Source organism: Aythya ferina (genome assembly GCF_964211825.1).
Source record: "Aythya ferina genome assembly, chromosome: 1".
Lineage (NCBI taxonomy): Eukaryota > Metazoa > Chordata > Aves > Anseriformes > Anatidae > Aythya > Aythya ferina.
This window is the reverse complement of record NC_140296.1, coordinates 162,618,158-162,645,211: the sequence shown is the minus strand read 5'-3', so window position 1 is coordinate 162,645,211 and position 27,054 is coordinate 162,618,158. Positions and strand designations below refer to the sequence as shown.

Here is a 27,054-nt window from a genome sequence, read left to right as displayed (position 1 = left end):
AGCTCTGTACAGTGCTGGCAAAGTCAGGAAAGCGAGACCCCCTCCGCGTCACGGTTATATCTCTGCCTTGGCTTGTGAACTGTTGGCAACTCTTCACCTGTGAAAATCAAGCCCTCGATCAGCGATGGGGCTAGCAAAGCTTTAGAAATCACATCCTGTATTTGCAGCTGCAGGAAGTGTGAATGGGAGCAAAAAATAAAGCTGGGTGTTTTTACCAGCTGTGAAATGGATTGGATGTTAACGACACTCATATTACAGGAAGGAAATTTGTTTCTTAATTGAATATGGTGTGAACGAAAGGGAGGTAGATTGAAAGAACATGAAATAAATGCTATGTTAAGCACAGAAAAGAGGACAAACACTGTTGTCCCTGGGTTGCCTTGCCAATACGCTTCAAATTTAACCCAGGATTGCTGATTGCTTCTCATGGTCCATGAGCAGCCTGGATGCAGAGTGGTTCCTGTTTAATTTTTGCCAAGTGTTAAACCTCTATTTACTGATTATCAAGTTCCTCATTTCCCTGTCCTGGTCATTATTACTTTGGGATTATTGTGGCATGTACCTGCATTGCCACCAAAAGGACTTCTGCTGTTGGTTTCCATTGCCTCTCCTGCTCTTATGTTAGTGGACTTGTATGATGAGCTGGATCAGAGGGCTAGCTAATGTAGCTGAAAACCAGACATTTTTGTCTAATATTAGTTTTATCTTCTACCTTTTCACCCAACAGTATGAATACCAGTACTGCACAAGAGAGGCACTGGGGAAACAGGCTAAGTCAAAGCATGTCTCCTGTGAGAGGCAGCCAAGAATAATGGTACTGTAAAGAACTATACAGACTTGGCCTAATTATTTTTCAAGCCATAAATAAAGTAAACCGAAGCAGAAGTAGCTCTTCTCTCTGAAAATAAGAAGCTAGCTGTCCTGCTATAGACTTTTGATTTTAAGTTAGGTTGATTTTTTTACTTTATTTTATTTTATTTTTTAGGATGAGGACTCCCCTAACTCCTTTGTGGCAGAAGATAGTCAGCAGTGTGCAGTTCATACAGGTTAGGACCCTTTTTGTTATTTCCCTACATTTTCACTGTAAGACCACTGTGGGTAAGAAAGGGGAACGGATCAGGTACCGGTAAGCATATAACTGTCAAGCTGTAAATTAGATTGGAGCTAGGTCTAGTCACACTTTATGGCTCTTGACCTAGGTGAGTGATTATCTCGGTCCCATCCTGCAGTATGCTCTTGATCACCAAGTACTGATTTGGTATTTTAGTAGCCAGTTATCCATTAAAGTTAAGTACTAACTAGAGTTTAAAGATCGGTTCAGAAGTTTTGTTTTCAGTTCATGTGCATTTCACATATAGTATCATCTACACTTGGATCCTTGCAGTGAAGAGCTGTTGTTTATTACGGTGTTCTTGTTTGTTGTGAGGAGAAGTAGTTCTAGAAACCAGATCTAAGCTGATTAGGTTTTTTGTTTGTTTTGTTTTGTTTTGTTTTGTTTTCTGGTAAAATAAGTGCTGTGGGTGCTGGTATCTGATTCAGACCCAAAACAAATTTAAAAGAATAAAATTTCCATGAAACCAAACTCCTGTCTTTTGGACTGTTCAAAGTGGGTAGTAGTAAGGACAGAGGGAAAGCTTTGAAGGGGGATCTTTTCCTACCAATGGCAAAGACAAGTAATTGACTTTGGCCAATGTAGTGGTCAGTGCACAGTACCAGTCCCAATCTTCAAATTACTAGTTTTTTATCAAAACCCTTTCTCTGCCTGTCATGTTTTCATTCATGTGGCTTCTCATGACTTGGCAGGGTTCCTTGTGGACAAGTAAAAGCTCCCAGCTCCCCCGACCTCTTCCAAATGTCTCTGGAGATGTACAAAATTTTCGATACCATCAGATTGTTATCTCTCCTGTCATGCTAGCCAGTACTATCTCGTTATCGAATACACTGTGTTTTATAGGAATAAGCTTTGTTCTGTATTTGTGTAATATTGTACTGTACAGATTTGGGCTTAGGCATTGAGACTGTAGGCCTTACCGTAATATGCTAGTAATAAAAGCTGTAATAATAACAGGTGTCATCGTTTTCTACAGGAACCCACATAAGCTATTTCTTGCTATAGTGCTCTGTGGTTTAATGAATTAACTGTTCATTCAATGCTACTTTTAAATTCAGTGTGATTTATAGGCTAGAACATTGCATTTACATTTCACTGGGATGTAATTTTATTGTGCCATGCTTAGTTATGTTAATTTCATGTAGATAATTTGTGCAGCCTGTTTCCACTTGAAAGAACAACAGAGACTGATGTGAGCGTTCTTTTGCTTTCTTACAGATTCTGTTTATGCTGATCTTTTTCCAAGGGCAAAACAGATTCTGTTACTATCTGATTCAGAGGCAGAGGTTCCCCACCTACAGGAGCTGTCAAAGCCATGTGACTTACCACTTGTAGGTCAGTTTTCCCAGGTGTACTGGCCAAACCAATGTGAAGTCATCAGGGACAGAATTGAGCACATTGGTAAGTTACTGTGGTATGCTCAAAATCTTGCTTGTGGGCAAAGGGGAAGCACACCTTACATATAAATACAGCCAAGAATTTCTTGTTAGTATGACTGAGATCTTAAGAGAGAAATCACTATTAGTTCAGATCTAATTGCTACAGAAGAAGAAAGAATAGTAGTGCAGTTAAAATTTTCGTACATATGATTAACTCACATCCTTTTCCAGCTCCCCTTCCCACTGCTCCTCTAGGTCCTCATGTCAGTGGTTTCATTCCAGAGGTTACATTCTGGTGGAGGGGAGGGGTTGCTTGTTGTGAACTGTCACCCCCTGGAGTCCTTTGCTGGGAGAAATATGATGTTCATATTGATGATATCTTCTTCCTTACTCTGGGAACCAAATGACTTTGGGGAGTCATTTTTATATGTTTGATTGCTTGCTCTTACACTTTTCTCTTTTGTGTTGGTCTGCAGCTCCATGTTATATCTGAATTTAGTTTATATGGTATCCTTTACATTTGTTAGATATTATTTCATTGTTCTCTTTGTTGTCCCTAAAATGAGTTTTGTCGAGCTCCAGGTCTGCATTTCTTCAGGTGACAATAGGAGAGTTGTTTATAGCCATAGGGTCTCCAGTGCCAAACTTGTGCCCCGTCCCGTGACAGTACTCCTGTACCACATCCTGCATCTCCACTTCTCAAAGCCTGTTATTGGACCAGGCTTTTATTTCCCAAAGCCTCTGTCTGCTACTGGACCAGACCTGTACTTCTCATGCTACATAATTCTGTTGGAGTTGCAAATATCTCGATACGCACAGAGTAACTGCTTGTTTCTGTTGTCTGTATAAGCCCACAAAATACTACACAAAAATAAACAATGGTAAAGCACATTAGCCATGTACCTGGTCCGTTAGAGAGATTACTGTCACAGCTAAACTAAGTGAAACAAAGCTGCAAACAGGTAAGAAAAGTTCAGACAGATTAAGCCTGACTATCTTCAGTCCAGAGGTCTTGCAAACTCAATACAAATTGTATGGCCTGTTACTAGCAACATCAATGTTTTCAGAGTTATATAACCATAACCATGACCATGACCATAACCATATAACCATATATGGTCATATAACCATATGTTATAACCATGGTTATAACCATATATGGTTATATAACCGTAAACATCTGAATGCCACTAATAACTGCTTTTATGCAGTCTGTACAGAAATCATACTGCGAACCTATTAGGAGACGATGAAGGCTTGACCAGTTCCTGTGCTTTATAAATACAAACAATTGTGATTTGGAAGTAATTAGTAGAAATCAGAAATGCACAGAGGTGGGACTGAGACATCTATGACTTTATTCTGTTGTCTATGAAAATAGAATATCTTCAATTGAATGAGATGAGACCGCTGTGAGTATTGCAGGAAGGAAACGCCAACTGTCACAATGTACCATCAGTCAGGGTTCAACAAACAGTTTTTTGACATGCCAGGTAAATGTCCTGCGATTTGCAGGGAGGCACTTTGTTGTAGCCATGCAGTGTCTCTGTGGCCAGCAATCAGTGACTTCACTCTGTAGTTGGAGCTTCTGTTTTCTTGATGGTACCATGTGCTTAGAGGGAGCAGTACAGGAATTCTGAGTAACTGCTGGGCAAACAAGCTGTACAAAGAATGGAAGTAGGTTTGCACAGCAAAAGTTAGCCCGTGCACAGACTGATCATAGAATCATAGAATATCCTGAGTTGGAAGGGACCCTTAAGGATCATCAAGTCCAACTCTTGACACCGCACAGGTCTACCCAAAAGTTCAGACCATGTGCCTAAGTGCACAGTCCAATATCTTCTTAAATTCAGACAGGCTCGGTGCAGTGACCACTTCCCTGGGGAGCCTGTTCCAGTGTGCAACCACCCTCTCTGTGAAGAACCCCCTCCTGACGTCCGGCCTACATACATCTTTTTATTCAGAGTTACAGTGGAGATTTGTTCACAGATCAAAAAAATGACGTTCATAATGGGGACTCCCTATTCCCTTATGTATAACCAGAGTAAACAGAGTGAACTGCTTTTCATTGTGTTCTTCACACTGTGTAGACTCTAATACAATCTTCCTGCTCATAGTTAATCTGTGTATCACTTTTTCAGATTGGATACCCACTACCCCTGAGCCAATGTACACTCCAACAGGTTTGGAGATGATGCCGCCATACCAACCTCCTGACAAGGGCACTGTGGTTTATCTTGGAGAAGAAGGTGAGAATACCTTGAGAAATGTTGCTGTCAGCTGTAGGTAGATGAAGCACCTTCTTTGATGCCAATGTTTTAGCTTCTTAATGAACCTAATTCAAAGCCTAATGAAATCAGTATGGTTTTATGTTGTTATTTTTAAGCAGTTGGCAATAAATCCTTTTCCTATAGAAAAGGAATAAAATTAGTTACACAGCAGTCTTATCAGCCATATGTTCTGCTCATGCTGCTAATAAACTCAGAAGACCAGCTCAGTTCAAGTCATTGTTCCCAGTGAATGACAGCATGAATCAGCTGAAATGTGTTGCTTATAAAATATGAGTGGAGAAAGATTACTTAACATCCAACCAAAAGAGAAAGTAAAAAAGATGAGAGCTCTACAACTACAGGATCACCACTAAAGTCTGCGCTGGGAGAAATTTTATTACCCTGTCTGCAATAAATGTTTAGCCAAGACTTATAAACAAAACCTGACCAGACTGGATCAGTGCTTAATTACAGGCACCACAGTCTGGCAAGGATTAACTGGACAGAAATGAAGGGGGTTGGTTGCCCTACTCCACCATCACCTGTTGATTAACAGAGGTTTATTTTTTTTTCCCTATGTTTACTAAGTTGATACAATTGCCTTGAGTGAACTTGGAGCTTCTGGTGGTTGTTGATTTTGGCCCTGGGCCACTTGTGCATAGATAAGAAGGGATAATAATAGTTTTGCAATTCTAGGATAACTAGCTGTGGCCACAACATTTTCAGATGTGCAAAACTGAAAGGATGCTGACATTATTTTTGAAGTCAACATGCCTGGTAAAGGCTTGCAATATGCTAAAAAGTACCAGTATTTTGAAACAATGCTTATCTGGAAATTTGCTGTCTCTGCAGAATGGGAATATTACCCATCACTAGTAGGTTGCTCCATATGGTAATCCTCCACCTGAATTAAGTCATACTGCTGACCAGGAAAACTGGTAACTGTTGTGTGTCTGGGAAAAAACTTCTGTCCTCTGCAACCAGACCTGCTAACCTACTGTAAGGTATAAGGTGTAGAGGAACACTCTGAATCCCTGTATCCCGCCCTTTTGAAAACAAGGACAGTGATTTCTGTTACAATTCATTGTCAGTCTTTAAAAATGTAACTTCCCACTTTCTGGGACAGAAACCCCCAGGTTGGTAGCTTTGCTATCTAAGCTATATAGCAGTAAACATAATTTTTAAAACCCTAACATCCTCTGTACAGAGGACATCTGTAGGGTAGTGCAGAGACACACGGATTTGCAATGTGAGTGCTACTTTGACTGGCATGTCATGAGCCATCGTATCCTGAGGGAGGCAGCAGCTGCACTCTCCTGATTCCCACTGAATTTGACTTCAACGGGAGCTGCAATGCAAGGAACTACCTGCTTCTCAGTTCCTGCAGGCCCTCCTAAAATCTAATTTAGGAGAGAAAAATACAATCCAGTGGTGACCCTCGTGAAAAAAAAATAAAAAATCAAAATACCATGATAGACAACTCAAAATTCTTCTAATGAAAAACCCTATGGATCTGTAGTAATTTAGATCACCAAGAGCAAGACACTGATTACATCCTTTGTGTATGGCAACAGCAAATGAGTGAATGGAAAAATGTCCTATAGCAATCTCAGTTTTGAATAACTTCTCTGAGTCATTGTCAGAGCTTTTCTAAAACTACAGGAGAGTACAGCTCATGCTCTGTGAGTCAGGATAAAATGACCAGCACCATGATGATGAGTTCTGCAGCAGGATCTCTTGGCTCCTGGCTTTCAGCAGAGAGGAGATGTGTCTACTTTCTCTTATTTTGTGGGTACAGCTTGGAGGTACCCACAGGTAGCAAGAAGCTCTAATTACCCAATTTTTCTACATCTTGGGGGCAAAAGCTTTGCCACTACGTAGAGCATCAATGCAGCGAAAGAAAAAAAAAAAAAAAAAAAAAAAGCATTAGAAGTAATTCTTGCTTTAGTTCTGTAAAGAGAGGATCCTTTATCAATAAAATTATGCAAAGAGTATTCTGGAACCTAAATAACTTCCCAGACAGAAAATTTGCTGATCTAGGAGTTCTGGTTTTTAATGAACAACAGTAATGAAGGTTGTAGTAAAAAGTTGAGTTATACCTAGGTGAGCCTCTCATCAGAAGAACAGTGGAAAAGGTAGCAGAACAGAGAAAAAGGAGATCTGGGCTCAAATTGTATGCTAAATGTGATGTGAAAACATCACTTACAATATGAAACTAACCACTGCTAGGTCTGGGTCATCTTTTTGCTTCTACACTAGAAGATTTCAATACAGAGATTTAAAAATAAACTGATGGCAACAGTTGTCAGCTACATATAGTTTCTGAGAAGAGAACTTCTCTGTGTGACTGGTGAAAAGACCTGGAGGAGCTGAGTCTTTTGAGTCCTTCCACCTAATTCAGTTGCTTTGCCTAAGTGCAGAATATGAATTGCCCTAAGCTCACACAGAGACACACACGCACCTCCAAGACAGTCGGATTTTAGGCTGGCCAAAATGCTGGGAATAGGCAGCAAAATCTTCCAAGTCATTTCTTTTATGCTTACTTAAAGTATGTGTTGAAGCTCAGCTACATGCAGTTGTCTGTTTCTAGAAGAATTTTTTGTAAGGTTGTACGTATTCCCTAAAATGGCTCAGACAGAAACTGAAGACATTTGTTCCACTCTTTCCACTAGCTAACACAGCATCCTGCTTCATGTATTCCCAAGTGAGAGGTCTGTGCCCCATGAAGCAGGTCCTCCATCAGAAACTGGACAACACACTCATCTTTGAAGCACGGTTCGAGAGTGGGAATTTGCAGAAGGTGGTTAAAGTGTAAGTTTATAGTCTTTCCTTCTTTTATTACAACAGTTATTATCTGAGTTGTTATTGCCTGCAGCATGCTACTGGTTTCTGAGCAGGTTGTGTTTCTCTGGGTTTGTCATTTGTTTTACACTAACTGAATAAGCTTCAAAAGTTGTTCCAGCTAACCTTCACATGAAATGATCTGATAGCCATTTTATAGCACTGAATGATTTCTGTAGGTAATAATCACTCACCGAAATTCACACAACTTTTCTTCAGCACCTCCTTTTCAAACATCGCATAGAGAACTTTTTTAGAAGTCCTAGTCATTATTAGAAGTCCTGAGGAAGACAGCAGTTGCATTATTGACACACTCAGAGCAGTTAGGCATCTTTTCCTGGCAGCTTTGTAGGCTTTAATTTATGACGGCATAAATCTGCAAGATTTGCACCTGGTTCACCGCAGGGTACTTCTTCATGGCAGCCTACCAGTATCACAACTGTTTGCCTTCTTTTGCCTACCAGTAATGACTTTGAGTACCAGCTGACCCTGCGCACCGACCTCTACACGAGCAGACACACGCAGTGGTACTACTTCCAAGTCAGCAATACTCAGGCAGGGATGCCGTATCGCTTCACTATTGTCAACTTTACCAAGCGTAACAGCCTGTATAAACATGGTTTGCGGCCACTGTTGTACTCAGAAGCTGATGCTAAGAAGCACAATGTTGGCTGGCGAAGGACAGGAAATGAAATCAAGTATTATAAAAACGATGTGGGCAAAGGTGGACGTCGGTATTTCTCACTCACTTGGACGTTCCAGTTTCCTCATGACAGAGACACCTGCTATTTTGCCCACTGCTATCCTTACACCTACTCCAACCTGCAGGAGTACCTGGTGGACATCTCTAAAGATCCAGTGAAGTCCAAGTTCTGCAAGATTCGCATCTTGTGCCGTTCCCTGGCAGGAAACATAGTGTATGTCCTAACTATCACCAACCCGCCTGAAAGTGGCAACGACACAAAGAGGAAGGCTGTGATACTAACTGCAAGAGTGCATCCAGGAGAAACCAACAGTTCCTGGATAATGAAGGGATTTCTGGATTACATTCTTGGCAATTCACACAAAGCTCAACGGCTCCGGGACACTTTTGTCTTCAAAGTGGTGCCAATGTTAAATCCAGATGGTGTGATTGTGGGAAATCATCGCTGCTCTTTAACAGGACAGGACTTGAACCGCAAATACAAATGCAAAGTGAAGAAATGTTATCCTTCCATCTGGTATACCCGAAACATGATCAGAAGGTAACCTCATTTTCTTTCCCTCTAAAATAGATGATTTTTCTTTCCAGTGTCTCTCGCTTAGCATGACTTCTCTCTGTCACTTATTGTTCTGGTATTATTTATATCTTTGGTGTGTACCCAAGCCTTTCTGACTATTTAGTTTCCCTTCAGTTGTATTTCATAGAGGGCTATTTTTTTCTTTGGTGTTCTGTAGGCTTTCCTGTAACATGTTTCCCCCTTCCTGGTTACAACCTGTATCTCCAAAGTTAGAGTTCTCATCAAAGCTTTTTCACCACATTTCTCCCCATTATCCTCTGCCAAAATCTTCTTATCAAAGTCCTAATGTTTCACTCATTTTCTTTTCTGGCATGAAACCATGTCTCTGAATGAATTTAGGTTAAGAATAGATCCCAGCTGTCTATTTGACAGAAAAGACTGTCAAGTTTGCTGTATGTTTTACTATAAATATGTTTGATTTCTTAGGCAGACCAAAGTCACATAGACATAAATACTCTGGATATAAAATTAAATCTTCAGATATTAAAGTAAATCTTCAGCAAGAAAACTTAGCTAGTATTTTTTTTTTAACTTCTGTAACAAACTGACACAAATAGACCCTTGTGGAAAAAAAGAAAAAAAAAGAAAAAAAGTCAGAATTAGTATATTTAATGCTTTCCATCCAGCGCCATTTAAAACAGACTGTTTTAAATAAGATCAGTGTTCTTTCAAGTATATATTTCAGCATGTATATCCCTCACTTAAAGGAGATGAGCCTGTCCCTCTTGTTCTTTTCCATGAGAATTTCTCTGTCTTACTGTATTAAAACAGCCTGCACATTTAATTACAGTGCCCTGTAATTAAATAAATTAGGTGTGCTGAAGTGCTTCTGGCCTTCAGATTCAGAGTCAGCTGAGTCAGACAGATAAATTTATTATTGCTTCCTTCTTAGCTCTTGCATGGATTTCCAACTCCTGTCCAGAGCAGAGCCCCAGCTGACACACTGTAGTGCCATGACATCTTCTGTGTAGGACTCTGCTTCAACAGGAATTGGGTATCAGGGTTGGGGGTTGCTAAACCCCAATATATCCACCTACAGATTTTATTTTAAAAAGCTAGTTTAGTGATAACACACTATAGAGTCTTGGCACATCATAAAAATTGTGACTCCAGCTTGAATAAGGGAAAGAGTATTCACTACATCATTCTGAGCCACTTATGCTTCAGTCTTGTAATTGTACAACATGTATTATTCATCATATGTACCACAGCAAAAGAACAGCAGATAAGAACAGGGGGTTTCAACTGTACAACATGCTGCACATCTACAGAGGTGGATGCATATAACTGAACCTGGGAGTTAGAGGCTGAAAAAAAGGGGAAAGAGAGAAGAGGAGAAAAGACGGTGGAAAAATAAATACCATAAACACCATGCAGCCACTGCACAGTAGGAGATTGAAGAAATTATATGCAAATAAATAAATAAATAAATCTGTGAACACACAATTTTAAAAGATGGTGCCTAGCTCTGGAATTCATGAAGATAGCTAAGCTGTGAAAGCTTATGAACAGATGGACAAAGATTGCTGATGCGTACAGTCATGTCTGTATTTCTGTGCCCTGACAAGTGTTTGATCCTGGAGGAGCTGAGCAGTCTGCCTCTAATCTAGCATTCTAAATGTTAAACTTAGCACTCAGAATAGAAAACTCCTATTAATTTCTTGCACTTTAGATTAAAGATGAGCTTTACTCTATCATGTTAGTTCAAACTAGTACTTCTGAGGTGGAAAAAAAAAACCACGCTTGTTAGCAAAGTATTTTGTGTTGTTCCATATTACAGAGTGATGGAGAAACGTGACATTTTTCTGTATTGTGACATCCATGGTCACAACAGAAAACAAAATGTCTTCATGTATGGTTGTGAGAGAGAGCAGCAACCAAAAGCACCGTACTTGCAGCCACGTGCCTTTCCTCTCTTGCTGAGCAAGAATTGCCCAGATAAGGTAAGAAAATGCCAGACCAGAAAATTATTCACTTGAAATTTCAAACACCAACTGTGATCCCTAAGTTTTTTCTAAGGGTATCATATCGGCTTAGAGACTGCACTTCACCTAGTAAAATAATCTTCAATTGGCTAAAACTGGAAATGTTAGAAAAATGAAATTTTAACTCCTTTGAAGTTCCAGTACCCCAAAATACGTTGTGCTGAATTGGGTCACAAAGTTAACATTTTTAACAGAATTAAAAATGGAATATCAAAGTAACGTTATTCTAACAATTTGAAAAACTAACATTAAATATTACTTATACATAAAGTCCAGCTTTGTAATATATAGTAGAACTAAAAACAACCAAGTAAATAGGAAGCTAAAGAGGAAAAAAAATCTCTAGGCTGAATCTTTTTGAATTGTTTTCTGTTGAAAATTGTGTTAAAATCACTGTGTTTATGTAAGATATTTCAATTTGAAAAAAAAAAAGAGGAAATTATTAGTATTAAAATGTGTAATTTTCCAGCAAAATCTAACTGAAGTAAGCTTCTTTTGAACCAGAAAGGTGGTAAACGTTCAATAATAAAACAACACACAAGCTAACCTACTAGATTTCACTGCATACTTGCAGCTAATGCTGTTTTCCTCAGATATCAGTGATAGTAAGGTGGTTGTGAGCTCCAGATCTGATCTCAACTTTAAACTGTTGATCTGTTAACTCACAAGAAAACTGTTCTGATTTTTTAGTAAATATGCACATTGGTATATATCACCTATTTAGCAGTCTTATAAGATTTAGAAAGGGTAAGTACAGCCATGTAAAAAATAAGTGCAGAAGTCCCAGAAATCCCTAAAGTAAATTAAACTTCTGGTTGAAGGACTATTCTGTTGTTTCACCTATATCTCCGTTATTCCAGTAATAACAGTGATTGTCCTGAACTATATTGTGCAATATTCAAATAAGGTAGAGTGAAAACTCACAATTATTTTCCTGGTAGATAGGATATAAAAATATTTGCAGGGTTAAAATGAAATTCTTGCATCCTCCTATTTACGTCAAAGGCTAATAGTGTACCTGTCTTTTGAGTTCTCATTCCCAGACTGCCGTTTCAGAGTACGAAAGAGCAAAGAAGGTACAGGTCGAGTTGTAATGTGGAAGATGGGCATCAACAACAGCTACACTTTGGAAGCCTCTATTTGTGGCTCTAAGTTGGGTGAGACAATTCCCTGTAGCTATTCAGTAGGAATCATCATACAAGACCTTTACTTTTGCTTTTTCAGGGAAAGTGGTAGCTTAAGGTACCAACTCTTGCTGGTGTTCTGTCTTATTGGTTAGAAATGAATGATGATTGAAGATAAGATTTGAAAAAAAAAAAAACCCTACAGCATGCACCTGGTGACCTTTCAGGCCACCACCAGCATTATTACATATCTACCATGAAGCAACAATATTAATGAATGGCAAATTCAAAGTAGTAACTAAAATAGTTGTATGGGAATCAGTTATCAGGAAGAAAATCCTGAATAAAAAGAAATACTGTTGGTGCTGAAAGTAATATAATGCATAGTTAATCCACTCTGAGTGGATAGATTTGTCCGTATGGGCAGAACAGTGATCTGTAATGCTATCTGTATAAACTCTGGCAGTCATAGACCTTTCTGGCATTTGTCAGTGAAGAGTTTGCAGTCAGCCACCATCCTGAAATACCACAGCTCACAGTCAGCAGGATTACTGACATTTCTATTTCTGACTTGCTCCTATTGATGTTGCAGGCTGGAGACAAAGCACCCATTTTGATATGAAAGACTTAGAGTCAATAGGACAGCATTTCTGTGATGCTCTCTTGAACTACTCTGTTCATAATGAGGTAAGGAAAGTCCCTCCTAGGCCTTTTCTCCTGCCTCTGTTTACCCTACTGTGACAAAACATAATACTTAACAGGGTTACAGTAATAGTAAATTTGATAATGCCTTTTATTAAAGCAGTCAACTAAATATGTGGTGTGTCTTATTATCTGTGCCTGAAGGAACAAGAGAAAGTAGTGAGACAGCAAACTAAGGTGAAATCTGAAGTCCTCAATTCTGATATATACTGGGATTCCAGGTAACTTAGAACTATAAAGATATGCAACAATTTATTGTGTGTTCTCCACACTGTGTAAAGAGTGCCAAGTAAATGTTAGAAGTGTTATTAACATTAGATTTTTAATATTCACGCTTCTTATTTTAACAGTCCTTTGTTATATATATATATATATATATATATATATATATATATATACAAACCCCATATGCAAACCTTAATGATTGGAAATAGAGCTCTGTATCCGCCCAAGGTGCCCCTCCTGAGGAGAAAATAAACTGCATTGGTGCAGAGCTTGATCTGTTGCATCACTTGAATCATTTTTTTTTACACCTTAGATTTTGCAGAGCAATCTAGCCATGATACAAAGTTTATTGTTTTAGTTTTTTGTATATGTAATTTCACATACCGTGGAAGATGCTAGTGTGATTCCATTTAGCCAAAGGTTATAATTTCAGGGTAATTTCAGATACAAAAACTAAACGATACAGTTCTTAAATATGATCAGCTCCTCCTGTGCCAATACTGACTTTGAGTGACAGTATGATCAGTTGTGCAGGTGATTTGTGTGAGCTGGGCATATATGTGCTATACCTGTAGCCCTATGGACATTTCTTTGGGAATAAAACTTTAATAAATTTCTTTTCTGGGGAAACACTGATGGTTTGGATCTATCTCATCTAACTTTAGGTGCACAGGGTATAAAAATTAAGAGCTGAGCTTCACAACTAGTACTAGAAGTGCTAAATAAAGAAAGACACAAGATCCTAATGCGTTCTCAGACAACTAAGAGAAGGCTCTCTGTGAACAAGGAGAATGATGTTCTGTGGGAGGATTTAGGAGGAGAGGGATAAGGTATGTGAAGTAGAACTAAAAGAAAGCTGGGTAGAAGAAGGAGATGCCACCTCGACAAATCAGATCTCTTCCAATAATCAAGCTTTCTCTAAGATGACACCCACTTTTTGCAGGTTAGCTAGCTGTAGGTTAGCTGTAAAATTAAAATGTGGATCTGGAAGACAGGCATGTAGAAAACATATCACTACAACTAGAGATACTACAGAAAACACCCGGTAATGGTTGAAATTCCTGCTGCAAAATACAGTTTGCAATTACCAAACTCAGAAATTAAACACAACAATGCTCGTCTTTCACAGCAGTCAAACTTCTGACAGCTCAGACTCCTGTGATCTTCCTGCACACAGGCAAAAACTAGGCACTAAGGTATGCTATGAATTTTTCTTAGCTGTTTACATCTCGGACCTGAATGCCACTAGGAAAGAATAACTAGCGTGTAATAGGATCTATTTTGAAGAAGCTTGGTATTCAGTTGGTGAGAATAATAATTAACAAATTAATCAGGTAGCTGATAATTATAAAGCACTTGTGTAATCTGTAGATATAAGGTCCAAATGAACAGTGCAGAGCAATACTATTATTTAATAGCTTAACCCAAATTGTAAAAAAGGTGGTGTTTTAGTTTCAAAGAAAGGCAGATATCTACCTGCCAGGTTCTGCCATGCAGAGGAGTACGCAGACGTAAGATCAGGGTGAGGAGGACATCAGCTTTTAGTACAAAAAGTATACATTTGTACGCTGATGTCAGCTATACTTTGCAGGCACTCAGTTCAGTGTTCAGAAGTTCTCCTCTCATGTATACAGGTACGTTATCATTCTGCTGCTAAGTGCTATCAGCAAAAGACTGCCCCATTGCCTATTTCTAATTTGCAGGTAAATCTAGCCCCAGATTTTACAGTGTTTTCACTGGAAGACAATGAGACATTTTCCTGAAACGTGTATTTACTTGTTTCAGGAAAAATAAGATATACTTTACTTGAATTTTACTTCATTTTTGTTTACTTTATGTTTATTTCTTTGGTGACTGTGATTGGTATAATAATCAAAATGTTTGCTGCAGATAAGCAAAACAAACTTTTGTGAGTATGTTATTTTCTTATCCAACAATAATAGTTCCTGTAAATTGGTACTTCCTGTTTATGTCATAAATACCATAAACAACAGTAAAAGGGGAAACCGTAATACCAAGACTGAGTACTTAAGTATGTATAAAACTGAAGTGACACCCTGTAGCACTTTTCAAAACATGCTGATAAGCATTTCAGATGACTGGGCTGATGGACAAGTTGCATGATTTGGAGTTTTAAGTCTAGTTTTCGTTAACGACAGATCGAAAAAAAATGCGGTCAGATGTAGCAGTTGTGAAAGTGCTTTGACTTCTAGTGTTTACTCACAGCTTGAAATTTCTGCCTCTGTTCCGTTCTATGCAAAAGAACCAAGCAAGAGTTTCCAGTACTAATGTTATTCCCAAGAGTGTTTTAGTCACAGGACATCTAACGCATAGTGAGCTGGGTGAAAAATCTCCTTCACAGCACAGTAACTGATAGCAGAGGGTTAATGAAAGTACAGAGAGGAGGGGGAAGTATTGAGATCATTTTTTTCCTTAGTGTACCTTCTATCTTGTTTGTTCTTATAATGCTACCTTTAGGATTCAGTTTATTCATACGTGAATGATAAATTGGTGCATTTCCCAGCACTGGATTAAAAAAAAAAATCATGAAAACTCTAGAAAGAAAATGTTAAATGGGCTCTGAAGTTAGCAGCATTTTCTGATTAGTGCTAAGTATCCTGGGCCTTCTGATACTTCTCAGGTCTTCATAATTTCTTGCCCTACCTCCTCTCATCAGGCTGGCAGCATGCCTATGCTTGTAGGGTATGACAACCTCGGATCTGTGTGAAAAGTGTGCCTAAAACTATGAGCCTTTCCATGACATTGGCTAAAAATAGCCTTGTATGTGTCAAAAGACTCACCATGCCAATGAGTGGGTTTGATTCCATTTTTTTTCTGATGTCCTTGAGTGCTGTTTCCCTGTGGTCTATACATGGCACGTACTAGGCAAGGCATGCGAGTTTGCCTGATGTTTGTCACTAAGCTGTAGGTTGAGCTGGCTGCCACATAAATCTCACATAGTTCATCACTGCTTATTGTAAAACACCTGTGCATGGTATGCATCTCAGGGATTGCAATTAAAAGCTCTGTGATGAAATTTATCTCAGTGACATGAGAGATGTGGAACCCTACTGGATAACTGTGATTTCAGGGACTTTCAAATTCAGAAGAAGTGGAGGGGTGTAACACAACTTTAGGTAACTGAAGCCCAGACAAGCACAGAGAAGACCACTGCAAAAAGTTAGGATATTGCTTCTCATCATTTAGCTTAGTCTTTAAACCTGGTAGACTTGCTTTGTAATATACATAAAAGAAACATCCAAGAACAAAGAAAGACAGGTGCATTCCTAGAAACACAGAACAAGAACAAGAAGAACATTTAGTAAATGTTGCTTCACAAGAACATTTAGTAAAGCTTAATTGCTTCTGGGTCTGTACTCAGTCTAAACAATGTCATTCAGCTGCCATTGGTTTGCCTGCCAATACCTATGAACAACAGTTCTGTACATATTGCAAAACTGTTGGCTAAGTGGACCTTCACTAGGTCCACATCTGTGATTTCTGTACTGAAACAGGCAAAGACTAATGTTTCACATGATAAATTGAAGCACTTTTGTTGTATGTATAATAGGAGAAAAACACATCCAACTAACACTGTAACAACAGCAAGATGCTGTCAGAAAGTAACATTTTATCAAATGAGTTTGAATGAATAGTACATCACAATTCCTGCAAGAAATTTCTTACTTTTGTCCTTCCCTTGATTATGCATGTTTTGCCTTATGGATCTTATTCAGTGACTAATTTAAGGTTATTAGATCAAAAGACTTACAGAAATTTCCATTGCTGTTCTTGATAGATTTCCTGTAGAAGTACTTAAAGGCATTTGAGAAAGGTGAATAATGGAATATCACAGATACAGTAGAAATTTGACAAAAATCCATGCTGGAGCTGTACATAGCCCTCAATTGCACTCTGTTAATGTTCAGCCTAGAAAACTTTGTGGCCTTCAGATGTAAAATAGGAACACTGTTACTGTGTCCTAGAGAAAGCAAACTGTCATTTGGAAAGAAGTCGCATTAATATTTTGATGGGTAATACTCTTTTTATGTACATATACATTATAATGCTGGCTGCTTTATGAATGTTTTCATTGGTTCAATGATAGACCAGTGCTTCCCAAGGTTTTTGTATTTTGTGCCAGTCTTTCTTTTCAGAAGGCCCAACACTGGAAAAGCAGAGCAGTGGCAATTAATACTACTGAGAAACCCTGCCTTTCCAGGTTCCCAGACTAAAAATAAACCTCCCAAATTGAGGAGGAAGTGAGGTCCCTTGTCAGCGTGACATGTTTGTGTCCAGGTTCGTAAATATTTGCTGAGCAGAACAGCATAAGGAATTCAGTCTTGAGAAGCTTGCTTACATATGTTCATTCTGGCATTGTGATTATCATGTTTATTTACAACTTCTTTTTTTTTTTGTAACTATAATATGCCCCAATTAATCAAAATGGTTGCATACTATTTTATGTGCAGAAAGACAACAAAACATCAGGAGATCATTTTAACGGTATTGCTAAGGACAGAAATCATGAAAGCAAATACGTGAGTATTTTTCATCCCAGTGGAAACTTGTTTTGTTTGTTTTTTTTTAACAGAGACCAATGATATCTGACACTTCAACCACTGTAACTCTGGAATAACAATTTTGTCACCAGAAGTCACTGATACAGAACAGCCATCTCTCTTTCTTGACAATTGTATCTAGTTTATGCCGCAGATGTGAAAGTATTAGCATCAACAAGTCTGAGGCAGGAAAAATTGTAAAATTCTCTCATGAATGTATTATTTGATACATTTAGATCTCTCTCTCAAGAAATATGCCTTGGAGATGGAGACTATACCAGCTCCCCTTCCATCTCCAAAACTGCTAGTATATCACTCCCTTGGCTGGACCACTATCACTCCTAATCTTGTTAAACACAATTTTTGCCAAGTCCATTAAAACATTTTCTATTGTGGTTTCCTGTCTATCTAACAAAGTGCTGTAAAGAGAAAAGAAAGGGAAAGGTAATTCTAGGAAAATAGGCAATAAATTTCCTAATTAACTTTGGGATTATTACCAAGCCCCAGGTCTGAAATACTTGTGTTTGCATTATTCATAAACTGTGTCATGTCCCTTCATACCGTTCAGATGTGGTACTCGGCATGTATTAGCTGGTCTAGCTACTACCCCATGGGATTAATTTTATTAAAGTGTCAATACCAGGATAATTGTTATAAGATCTAATCTTTTTTAAACATATCACTTCTCCATTATTGCTGTTCAGCATTGTATGTAACTATTTAGAAAATGTGGGCCTTGTTGTAGTTGACAAACACCTAAGAATTCTAGGTGGAAACAATGGAGTCAAATGTTTTGTTCCTACTTTCATTAAAAGGAATTTAACTTTTTTTTTTTTTTTTTTTTTAAATGCTGAGCATCCAAAAACTTGAAATGTGAACACAAGTTGCAGAGTTTTCAAGCTTTTGAAAATCAGGCTAAATATTGAATTACTAGAAAAAGCCTATTGCATATTAACTCTTTTCCCACTAATTATTGAACCCTTACCAAACTTTTCCTGTCCTAACTTAGTTGCATACTCCCTGAAAAAAAGCCATAAAGAGGTTGACTTATTAAAAATACATTTTTCTCATTAATTCTTTTGTTGCTTGTTACTAATTTGCTCATGTTTCTGTTGTGTCTCACAGATGCCAGGCACTGAAATTCAACATAAGATATTTCAGGAATCTGACCCAGTAGAAAAAGGTAAACATCATCTGTTTTTGTGGGTTTTGTGTTTGTTGTTTTTTTTTTTTAAATCTTAAAATCTTAATTAGTCTTTCTTTTTTTTTTTTTCTTTCTATAATCCTAAACTCCAGAAAAATGAGCGTTCCAAGAAAGATAATTACAGAGTTCATTGGCTGCAATTTCACTCAGTCCCTGCAGTTGGAAGAGCCAATTTTTCTTTCCTTTAAACTGTCTTCACATAATTAGATTTGGCTTTACTGTTTGGGAACAGGCTCACTGGAGAAAAACTGAACTTGAGGCAAATTCCAGAGAACTGAACAAATAAATATATACTACTATTGGCAATAGGAGACACACGTTTGTAATAATGTGCTCATTTGGAACAGAGAAACTAGAAGAGAAAACATTTGTTGCAGCAATGCTCCAGACTAAATCAAAATTAAAAAAAAAAAATCTTCATTCCCAAGAATAGTGTAAGATACTTCATATACTCAACAGTACATCCAATCATTGAAATATAACATTTTGATTTTGGTTTTGCTTGTCTTTTGTCATAAACAAAACTGTTCTGAAATGTCAGTACGATAAAAAAATATACTCTTAAGTAAATACACCTTTTTTGTTCAGTAAATATGCCTTAGCATGCAAAAAAATAAATATATTAACAAATTACAAATGGAAGCCCAGAATGACCCAGTATAAATTTTAGAAGTGTAAAATTAATGAAAGTTATTAAAAACATGAGAAAAATATAGCAGGTAAATCTGAGTTTAATGTGAAAATTTTCTTAAAGATCAAGGAAAAAAGATCATTTTAACAACAGTAGGACTGTATTGCTAGAGATATTGCTCAGAACAAATTATAAAGCTGTTAAAGATGCTGAGAAGAGAGTCATGTTTAATAAATTCCACATGTAGTATGTGAAAACAGGAAAGCTGATACACATGAGATGGGTGAGGTACCTTCCTGTCAGTCTGTTACAAAGGAACACATCGAACAAACTTTCTTGGAATATCCTAAAAGCTTTTTATGTAGCTTTTATTCAATCCAATAATTTAAGGATAGGGTTCGGTAGAGTTTTTGTTGGGGTTTTAATTGAAATGTTGCTGTGGACAGAGTATTGGAAAACAATGAAATTTGTTATGCTTAATGTCACACTTCAGGGATTCAGTTACCTAAAGAGCCATGAAACAACCCACCATCAAGTACTCAGAGATATACAAAACAAGTTAATCTGTGAAGAAAGTAGCAAAGTAGAAATGCCCTGAACAGGACAGGAGGCTGCCTGTCCTCACTCCACATTGCCATGTCAGCGTTTATTTGTTTTAGTCTTTTTTAATTTACTCCAGCAAACATCTCTGAGCAGTATTAATTACAGCATCAAGTCACTTTTTTTTTCCTAATTCTTACAGCTCATGTTATTGGCAGACAATACATTTCTCTCCAGTTCTGACCTCTCCTACAGTTAAACAAGTGCTCTGAGGATTACAAAAAGAAAGAGGAATCTTTTCATTGAAATAAGAGCTTTAAAATAATTTCTAGGTGTCATGTCAGCAAATTACAAAGAACAGTACCTCAGCCATTATTTTCAAGAGCAGAATTCTAGAATTCCTTGACCAGGATTGGATGAGATGTAGCCATAGATATTATATGCATTTATATTAAGACACACACATACACCAAAAAAAAAATAAATAAAGCTGTGAGTTTTATAGATTCATACGAAGCTATTACACATCAGTTGAACATGGGAATGTGAATACATATTACTTATTCTCTGGCTACATGAAGGATACTGGAATTTATTCTCAAAACAGTCTTCATACATATAATGTATGAAGGTCCAGCTAGGGGTCAGCCTCTTCTCGCAGGTAACTAGCGATAAGACTAGAGGGAATGGCCTCAAGTTGTGCCAGGGGAGGTTTAGGTTGGAAATTAGAAGAAATTTCTTCTCAGAAATAGTAGTTAGGCATTGGAACAGGTTGCCCAGGGAAGTGGTGGAGTCACCGTTCCTGGGGGTGTTCAAGAAAAGGTTGGATGTGGTGCTTAGGGACGTGGTTTAGTGGGTGACATTGGTGGTAGAGGGACGGTTGGATCAGATGATCTTGGAGGCCTTTTCCAACCTTAATGATTCTGTGATTCTATGATAATTATCACACTTTGGAAGCTGAAAATCTAATAATGTCATACTGTAGCAGTATGTTTTGGCAATAGCTTTGTGCTTATTTCTAAATTGCTGTCTCGTGTTTTTTCACACATACAGCCAGAACTATTCTACTTTATGACTACTTTGTTTTTGTCTTAGAGAACGTAACCAGGAAAAAACAAAGTCCGTGGTAGCTAGAAAACTAACCAATAAATACTTGGTTAGTGAAAGGGTTTCTAGGAAGGCGACACGTGAGCCACCTGTGGTATGGAGGGAGAGAGGAAGTAAAAAGTGACTCCCTCTCTGAGCCTCTAAGTTTGAGCACAAATAATTGCATTAATATTGATTTCTGGAATAGGCAGCGCCCATTCTGTTAAGTACATTTAAATATTATAGCTATTAGGGCTTGCCTGCAAAGAGGAAACTGATAAAGAACTTGTGTACTGACTAATGTTTTTGCAGTCTTGGGAGACTTTCTTCCCCAGCTGCAGCTGTGTTCCTAGCTGTTGTGTAGCATGCCCAAGGGTAAAAATAAAACATATCACATGCTTCTAGGTTTTCCTGGAACTGGCCTTACTTAGAAAACAAGAAAAAAAAAATCTTGGCTCTTTTTACTTTGTTATTGTGTTTTTAGATCTGAACTGAAGTACTGTCTCACAGCCTGTAAAACGCTTTACATCTCAGAATCTTTTTCTCCCTCTCCCTGTTCTTCAAGAAATGTTAATACTGGCAGGGTGCATAGTGAAGACAGATGCTCTACGTGTACCTGAGAGGAAACAATTTCTAGCCTAAAGGTCACTGTGACTCAGGTACTTTCACTCCACCTGCTCTGGACCCCTGTTCAGCTGCTGCCTAAACACAGTGGCATCACCACGCTGGAGGCTGCAACACTGCTTTCAGCTTCCCAGGGTGCTGGGACTCTGGCACTTCTCATGCCCCAGAGCACCTTGTTCTTACACAGCCAGCTATCCTGCAGTGAACACCAGCAGATAAGCTGCTCATGAACATATATCACCTGTGAAATTCAACTGGATAGCACCACCTCTTCTGTCCCATTCCCACCCGTGCTGCTTGACCAGTGTGGTTCAACATAGTACTCATGCACTGGAGATGTCTGTTATGATTCTGCCAGAGTGAACCCCACACACAGTGCTACCATGTGCATCACTTTCAGAAGTGGATGGGTAGCTGTCAGCCCCTCCAGTAGCCTAGAAATTAGGGTGTTTACCAGTAAGAAGGACAGCTGTTATTTTTTTCTTCAGTTCAATGGATTCAAACATGCATCTGCCACTTCCCTGTGGTACTCTCTAAGCCCCACTCTTTCCAGGTGTGGATTTCCTTTATTCTCTCCTGGTCCAATAGAGCATCTACGCTTATTGAGATTGACCCAGAATTTGAATGCCCCACTTCCTTGGAGCAGAGACAAGGACTGAGGACGTGCTCTTGAGCAGAGCTGCATGCTTACCAAAACAAGACGATCTTGTTGCCTTTGGCACCTTCACTTCCTGACTTATGGTTTAAAGGATAGTAGAAGAGTTTCACTGGGAGTTGTATGGAGTGTTTCTATCTCAAAATAGCCTTTGTTTGTCAACAAAGAATTGGATGTGGGGATCTGAGTTGGAATCGGCTCGATACAAAGGAAGTCCTAATCTCCCCAACTGGCTATCCTCAGTCTGTATTTTAGTCATCTGGCTTGATATCCAGAGATGTCTGCTTACTATAGTTCTACTTAATTCAAGTCTTACTAGCCTCAGCCAGTCATTGAGTCTGAACTGGCTGTGACAAAATTTGGATGTTTCATTGTGTTGTTATTTTTCTCAGAGATATGACATGCAGTTTCGATATTTTTTTTTCTTCTTTTTTACAGTAAAATTGCCAATTACAGCCTCTGCCAAACAAGTAGGAAAGGATTTCAGGTAGGAGAGTACTATATTTTACGAACTTGTAGCATTTTTCACAAAGCAAGAGTGAGAGAATGTTCCCAGCCTGTTTTCTCTCAGACTCCAGTCTCTTCCTTTTTCATATTCCTCTGACATTGTGCATCTTTTTTTTTTTTTTTCACTCACAAATTAAGACAGGGTCCTTGGCCACTTCATCCCATGGTGGAGACTGCAGTGAATGGCGATGTTAAACATTCAGAGAATCCTTCATCCTCTAGCCCATCTAGAGCACCAGACTCCCTCCTTCGGTACATGGTCCCCCTTCCCCAGCTTTGTTGGACTCACAGGGGCACAGGCACTGATCTGGTGCTTTGCTTGAGGAAGGGATGATTGCTGCTCCCCTGGGAGGAAGGGAGAGCATAGAGCCATTCTGTTAGTAAGAAGCAGTGAGAAAACAAAGGCCTAGCATGGCTAGGTGACACAGATAGTCTAAAGGGACATGTACTGGTTTTATTATGGTTTGCTATCTGATGCACTTAAAACCACAATATTGTTGTGGTGCTGGTGCTTAGGTCATTACTAGTGCACTCCCTTCACTTAGAGGTTCTGGTGATTTGGCAATGAACCATAAAGGCAATACTCTCATAGGGACATGTAAGACCCTGTGGCAGTAAGACTGGCAGTGTTGACTACTTTCATAAATACCCACCTACTGATAGGATAAAATGTTCTGTGTCTTGCTTAGTGTACACTTAGCTGTTGTTGGGCAACAGAAAAAAGTGAAATTAACTAGCTAGTTAGATGGCAGCAGATCCTGCCACAAACACCATGTGGAAGAAGATATATTCATTTGTTCACACTAAATAATTCACACATCTGCTTTGCACCTTACAGCTCAGACTTTTTCACACAAACTTGAAAATAATAGGCTTTCTCCTAGTAAGAGAGAAAAGAAATGTCTTCAGTATCTTTCTTTACTTCTACAATGGTAAAGTAACCCTCTGCTGCTTCTGCAATGGGTACTTCTGTCTGGCTCAGAGGTGATAATGGTATGGTAGCTACATGATGCTGACGCTAGTCTCCTTAAGGCACTGTGATGGAATTGTGGTTCTGTGGAGTTTGAAATACAGTAAGGTGTTTTTTTTCTCCCATGTGATTCTTGGCAAATGCTTCAGACCATTTTGACTGTAATGATTTTCCCTTCTAGGCAGCCATTTTTATGTATATCTTATCATTAATATGTATGTAGATAAAATATTTTCTGTCCTGACCTCTGTGTGTTTTAGCCCAGAGAGACTCACCCATGATGCTGAAGGCAATGGTAGAAATACATCTGTGCCACAGAAGTCAAGAAAAAGTGTGTGCCCTGATATAAACCTATCCACAAGAGAAAGTTTCCATTCATCCAGCTTTAATCTGATTTCCCAGAAGACAAAGAAGCACGATGGCAAAAGTGTCTCCAGCTCTTCAGAGAAGACATTTCAATATTTAAAAGGTTTCTCAGTTATTGTTGTATTCTAAAAATACCAAACAATTAGGATTTTCTTCTGTTAGGTGGGTTTCTTAGTCTAGCTATCTCAAGATACTGAAAGCTGTAAGACAGGTGCTAGTAAGCAGCAATAGTGCTGGAAAACTACATGCAGCTGACACTACAGAGGACATCAGAATAGGTTTTATGGAGCTTCCTAGCTGAGACACTAAAAGTCCAGAAGCTCTTTAGCCTCTTTGTGAACACCTCATGGAAAAGCACTTGAAAAATCTCAGCCTAATAATGAAGTATAATGCCTTTGACCCTGCAATTCTGTCCTCCTGCAGTGACTGATGGGAGAGGCTCTAGCCATCAGTTCGCAGCTGGTCTTATGTATCAGCATGCCATGAAGGGATGTATGATCTGATTATGTGAAATGTTGGAAATAACCATTTCGTGTATATGTAAGTCAATAGAATATCATAATGCTGGAGCAATAGACACAGGTCTTGTGCCTATGGCTGAAATTTCCATATTTTAATACTAGTTTTTGAATTATGCCGTGGCTGTCCTTTAGTAAAGGAAATGTTTGTGCCACAGTACAGCAGCTTCATGTGAAGGAAGCCAAAGTCATGTCCTTTTTTTTTTTTTTCACTTAGTAACTCACTAGCCAGTTGATATGGGTTTGTTTTTTCCTCCTCTTTGGCTCAGGTCATGATCATATTGCAAAGAGCAATTCCAAAAAAGAAGAAAGGAAAATGGGGAGTCTCCCTTTAAAGCCCGAAAGACTCAGGAAAAACTGGACAGCAAGCCAAGATGTAAATTGTAGGAAGAGTAAATCCTGCCAGGCACAAAACACATTGCAGTTCTCTTTGCCCTTACTGCCTCAAGCAAAGAACAGACAACCTGCTGCAAAATATCAGGATGTGTATTGGAGTCCCAGTTCTTCAGCCAATTAAGGCCCATGAAAGAGTGTCATCCATCTGGTGTGCTTAAACAATTCCTAAAACAAAGTAACATTTATCTTAAACAATGCATACTGTTTCTGTATGGCAGACTCCACTTCCAGAAGGAACTGTATAAATAGCTAATGACCCTCCACCTTCTTTTTTTTTTTAACTTTAACTCTATTTGGAAGTTTTCCTAATATTCACCAGGAGAGTGATTATTCAGCAAGCAACAAGCAGCAGAAGTCACCATCCCCTGATCATAGTGGAGAAAGTGGAGCCATAAGCCATGAAAATCATTTCCCCTTTCACCAGCAAACCAAATAAATTTTACACACAGAAACATTTGACATAAAATCAGTACACAAATCATGGAACTCCTTGCTAAAGGATGTGGATGCAAAAATGGATTCAGTTGGACATGTGCCTTAAAGATAGACCACTGAGAGTTTTTAAATAGACAAGCCACATATGGCTTGGGAATTGTCCTCAGCTGACAAGAGTAAGAACCTAGGAGAGTACTTGGAAAAAGTATATATTTGTTCCATTCCTACTCTCCCCTGGGCATCCAAACAGAGTCATCTTGGAGACAGAGTGCTGTGTTAGGTGGCCCCTTGGTCTAAACCAGTATGACTATTTGTTACAGCCATATGCCTGCATAGTTTGTGTCATCTGGGGGTGGCATAGTACTGTATGGACACCTGAGAAAATGAAATAAGATTAAAAATATGGTTCTTTAAACAGGTACTGGATTTTGTCATCTTTAAGTTCTGTAGCACTCAGGGTTGTCCATTGAGTGATTCATTAGGCTCTCTCACTCTGCCTTGTCTCTATCCCTACAGCATACTCCATTTTATTACAAAAATTGTAACCTATTGCTGCAAAATCAGGGTCATCAGATGTTTAGCATTTGAGAGGAGACAGGCTAAAATTGCCAGTAATAAAGTAAATAAATAAATAAATAAATTTATTTTTTTCTCTGCAAAGAGAAAGAATTGGCCAAATACTCAAAATGCCAGGTGCCTTAGATGGGTAGAAGAACATTACACTGTAGCCATTGAGCTGTGATGCTGTGGTGGTTCTAATGCAGGTGGAAATGTAGGGTGTGAAGTATACACAGGATGCAAGTGTACTCCAACCTTTCTTCTCACCAGCCTAAGAACTCCCACGGGAATCTTCCAGGTCCATCACAATGGGGTGGTATAGATATATATAGGCATCTATAGCTGAGAGGTTTTTTGGAATACTAGAGGGAACACAGTTGTTCTGTGGAGATTTCCTCAGGAACAAGGACCAAGGTCATGACCAGCTTCTGGGAAGCTAGTCTAGTAGCTTACTTTTAAAGTAACAAGCTAAAATGAGCAAAACACATTTGAAAGTCCAGCTCAGGCACGCTTTACTTGTGATTGCTAATGCTACTGTAACTGCTGACTGTCTTGCTGCCTGTGCTTTAACTCCACCATGAGAAACCGAGAGCTGCAGCGCAGTTCATTCCGCTGTAAAGCCACATGAGCCTCTACTTAATGCACACACGCAGACATTTCTATTTCAGGATACAGTTCCAGGGAGAAACAGTTGCACGGGAAATTTGGTTGAAGTCTGCTCCTGGGAAGTGTTCTCCTTTCCCAGCCACAGGCACCAGGCCCCAGCACACCGTCTGACCTCTCCCACCCCCAGTCACGTAGAAGTAGAAGCCCTCCTCTCTCTCCGTGACAGAGATGGGAAGGGGATCTGCCACCCCCTGAGGAGGACAGTGGCTCCAGGGGAAGTGCTTCAGCATGACGGGCATGGCCTGGCTAGCTGAGGGAGCAGGCCCACTCTGGCAGTCATCCCAATGGCCCCAGCAAACGGGAGCCCAACACAAAGCAAGGGTGTTTGTGAAGGAGCTGCTTGGGCCTTCTGCCCATGGCAGCAAAACAGCAACCTCCCTGCGGGTGTTGAGGTCAGCAAAAGAGCTGTCTGGCCTCCG

General features: G+C 39.0%; 1 protein-coding gene across 3 annotated transcripts; it reads left to right on the top strand.

The window, feature by feature from the left end:
* Window positions 1–1,174: 1,174 nt before the first annotated feature.
* Window positions 1,175–25,832, top strand: AGBL3 (AGBL carboxypeptidase 3). Of its 3 annotated transcripts, XM_084524500.1 has the most exons (15): window positions 1,175–1,199; window positions 2,330–2,512; window positions 4,632–4,739; window positions 7,433–7,571; window positions 8,066–8,845; window positions 10,662–10,824; window positions 11,897–12,023; window positions 12,583–12,677; window positions 12,837–12,913; window positions 14,047–14,113; window positions 17,390–17,458; window positions 18,605–18,662; window positions 22,658–22,706; window positions 23,957–24,165; window positions 24,850–25,832. In XM_084524500.1, exons 1-15 carry the CDS (start codon window positions 1,184–1,186, stop codon window positions 25,095–25,097), a joined length of 2,388 nt encoding a protein of 795 aa, XP_084380626.1. In that variant the 5' UTR covers window positions 1,175–1,183; the 3' UTR covers window positions 25,098–25,832. The 3 variants fall into 3 exon arrangements, 2 of the variants coding, with proteins under 2 accessions (XP_084380626.1, XP_084380627.1); XR_014694558.1 differs by lacking the exon at window positions 22,658–22,706; XM_084524501.1 differs by lacking the exons at window positions 12,837–12,913; window positions 14,047–14,113.
* The last annotated feature ends 1,222 nt before the right edge of the window (window positions 25,833–27,054 follow it).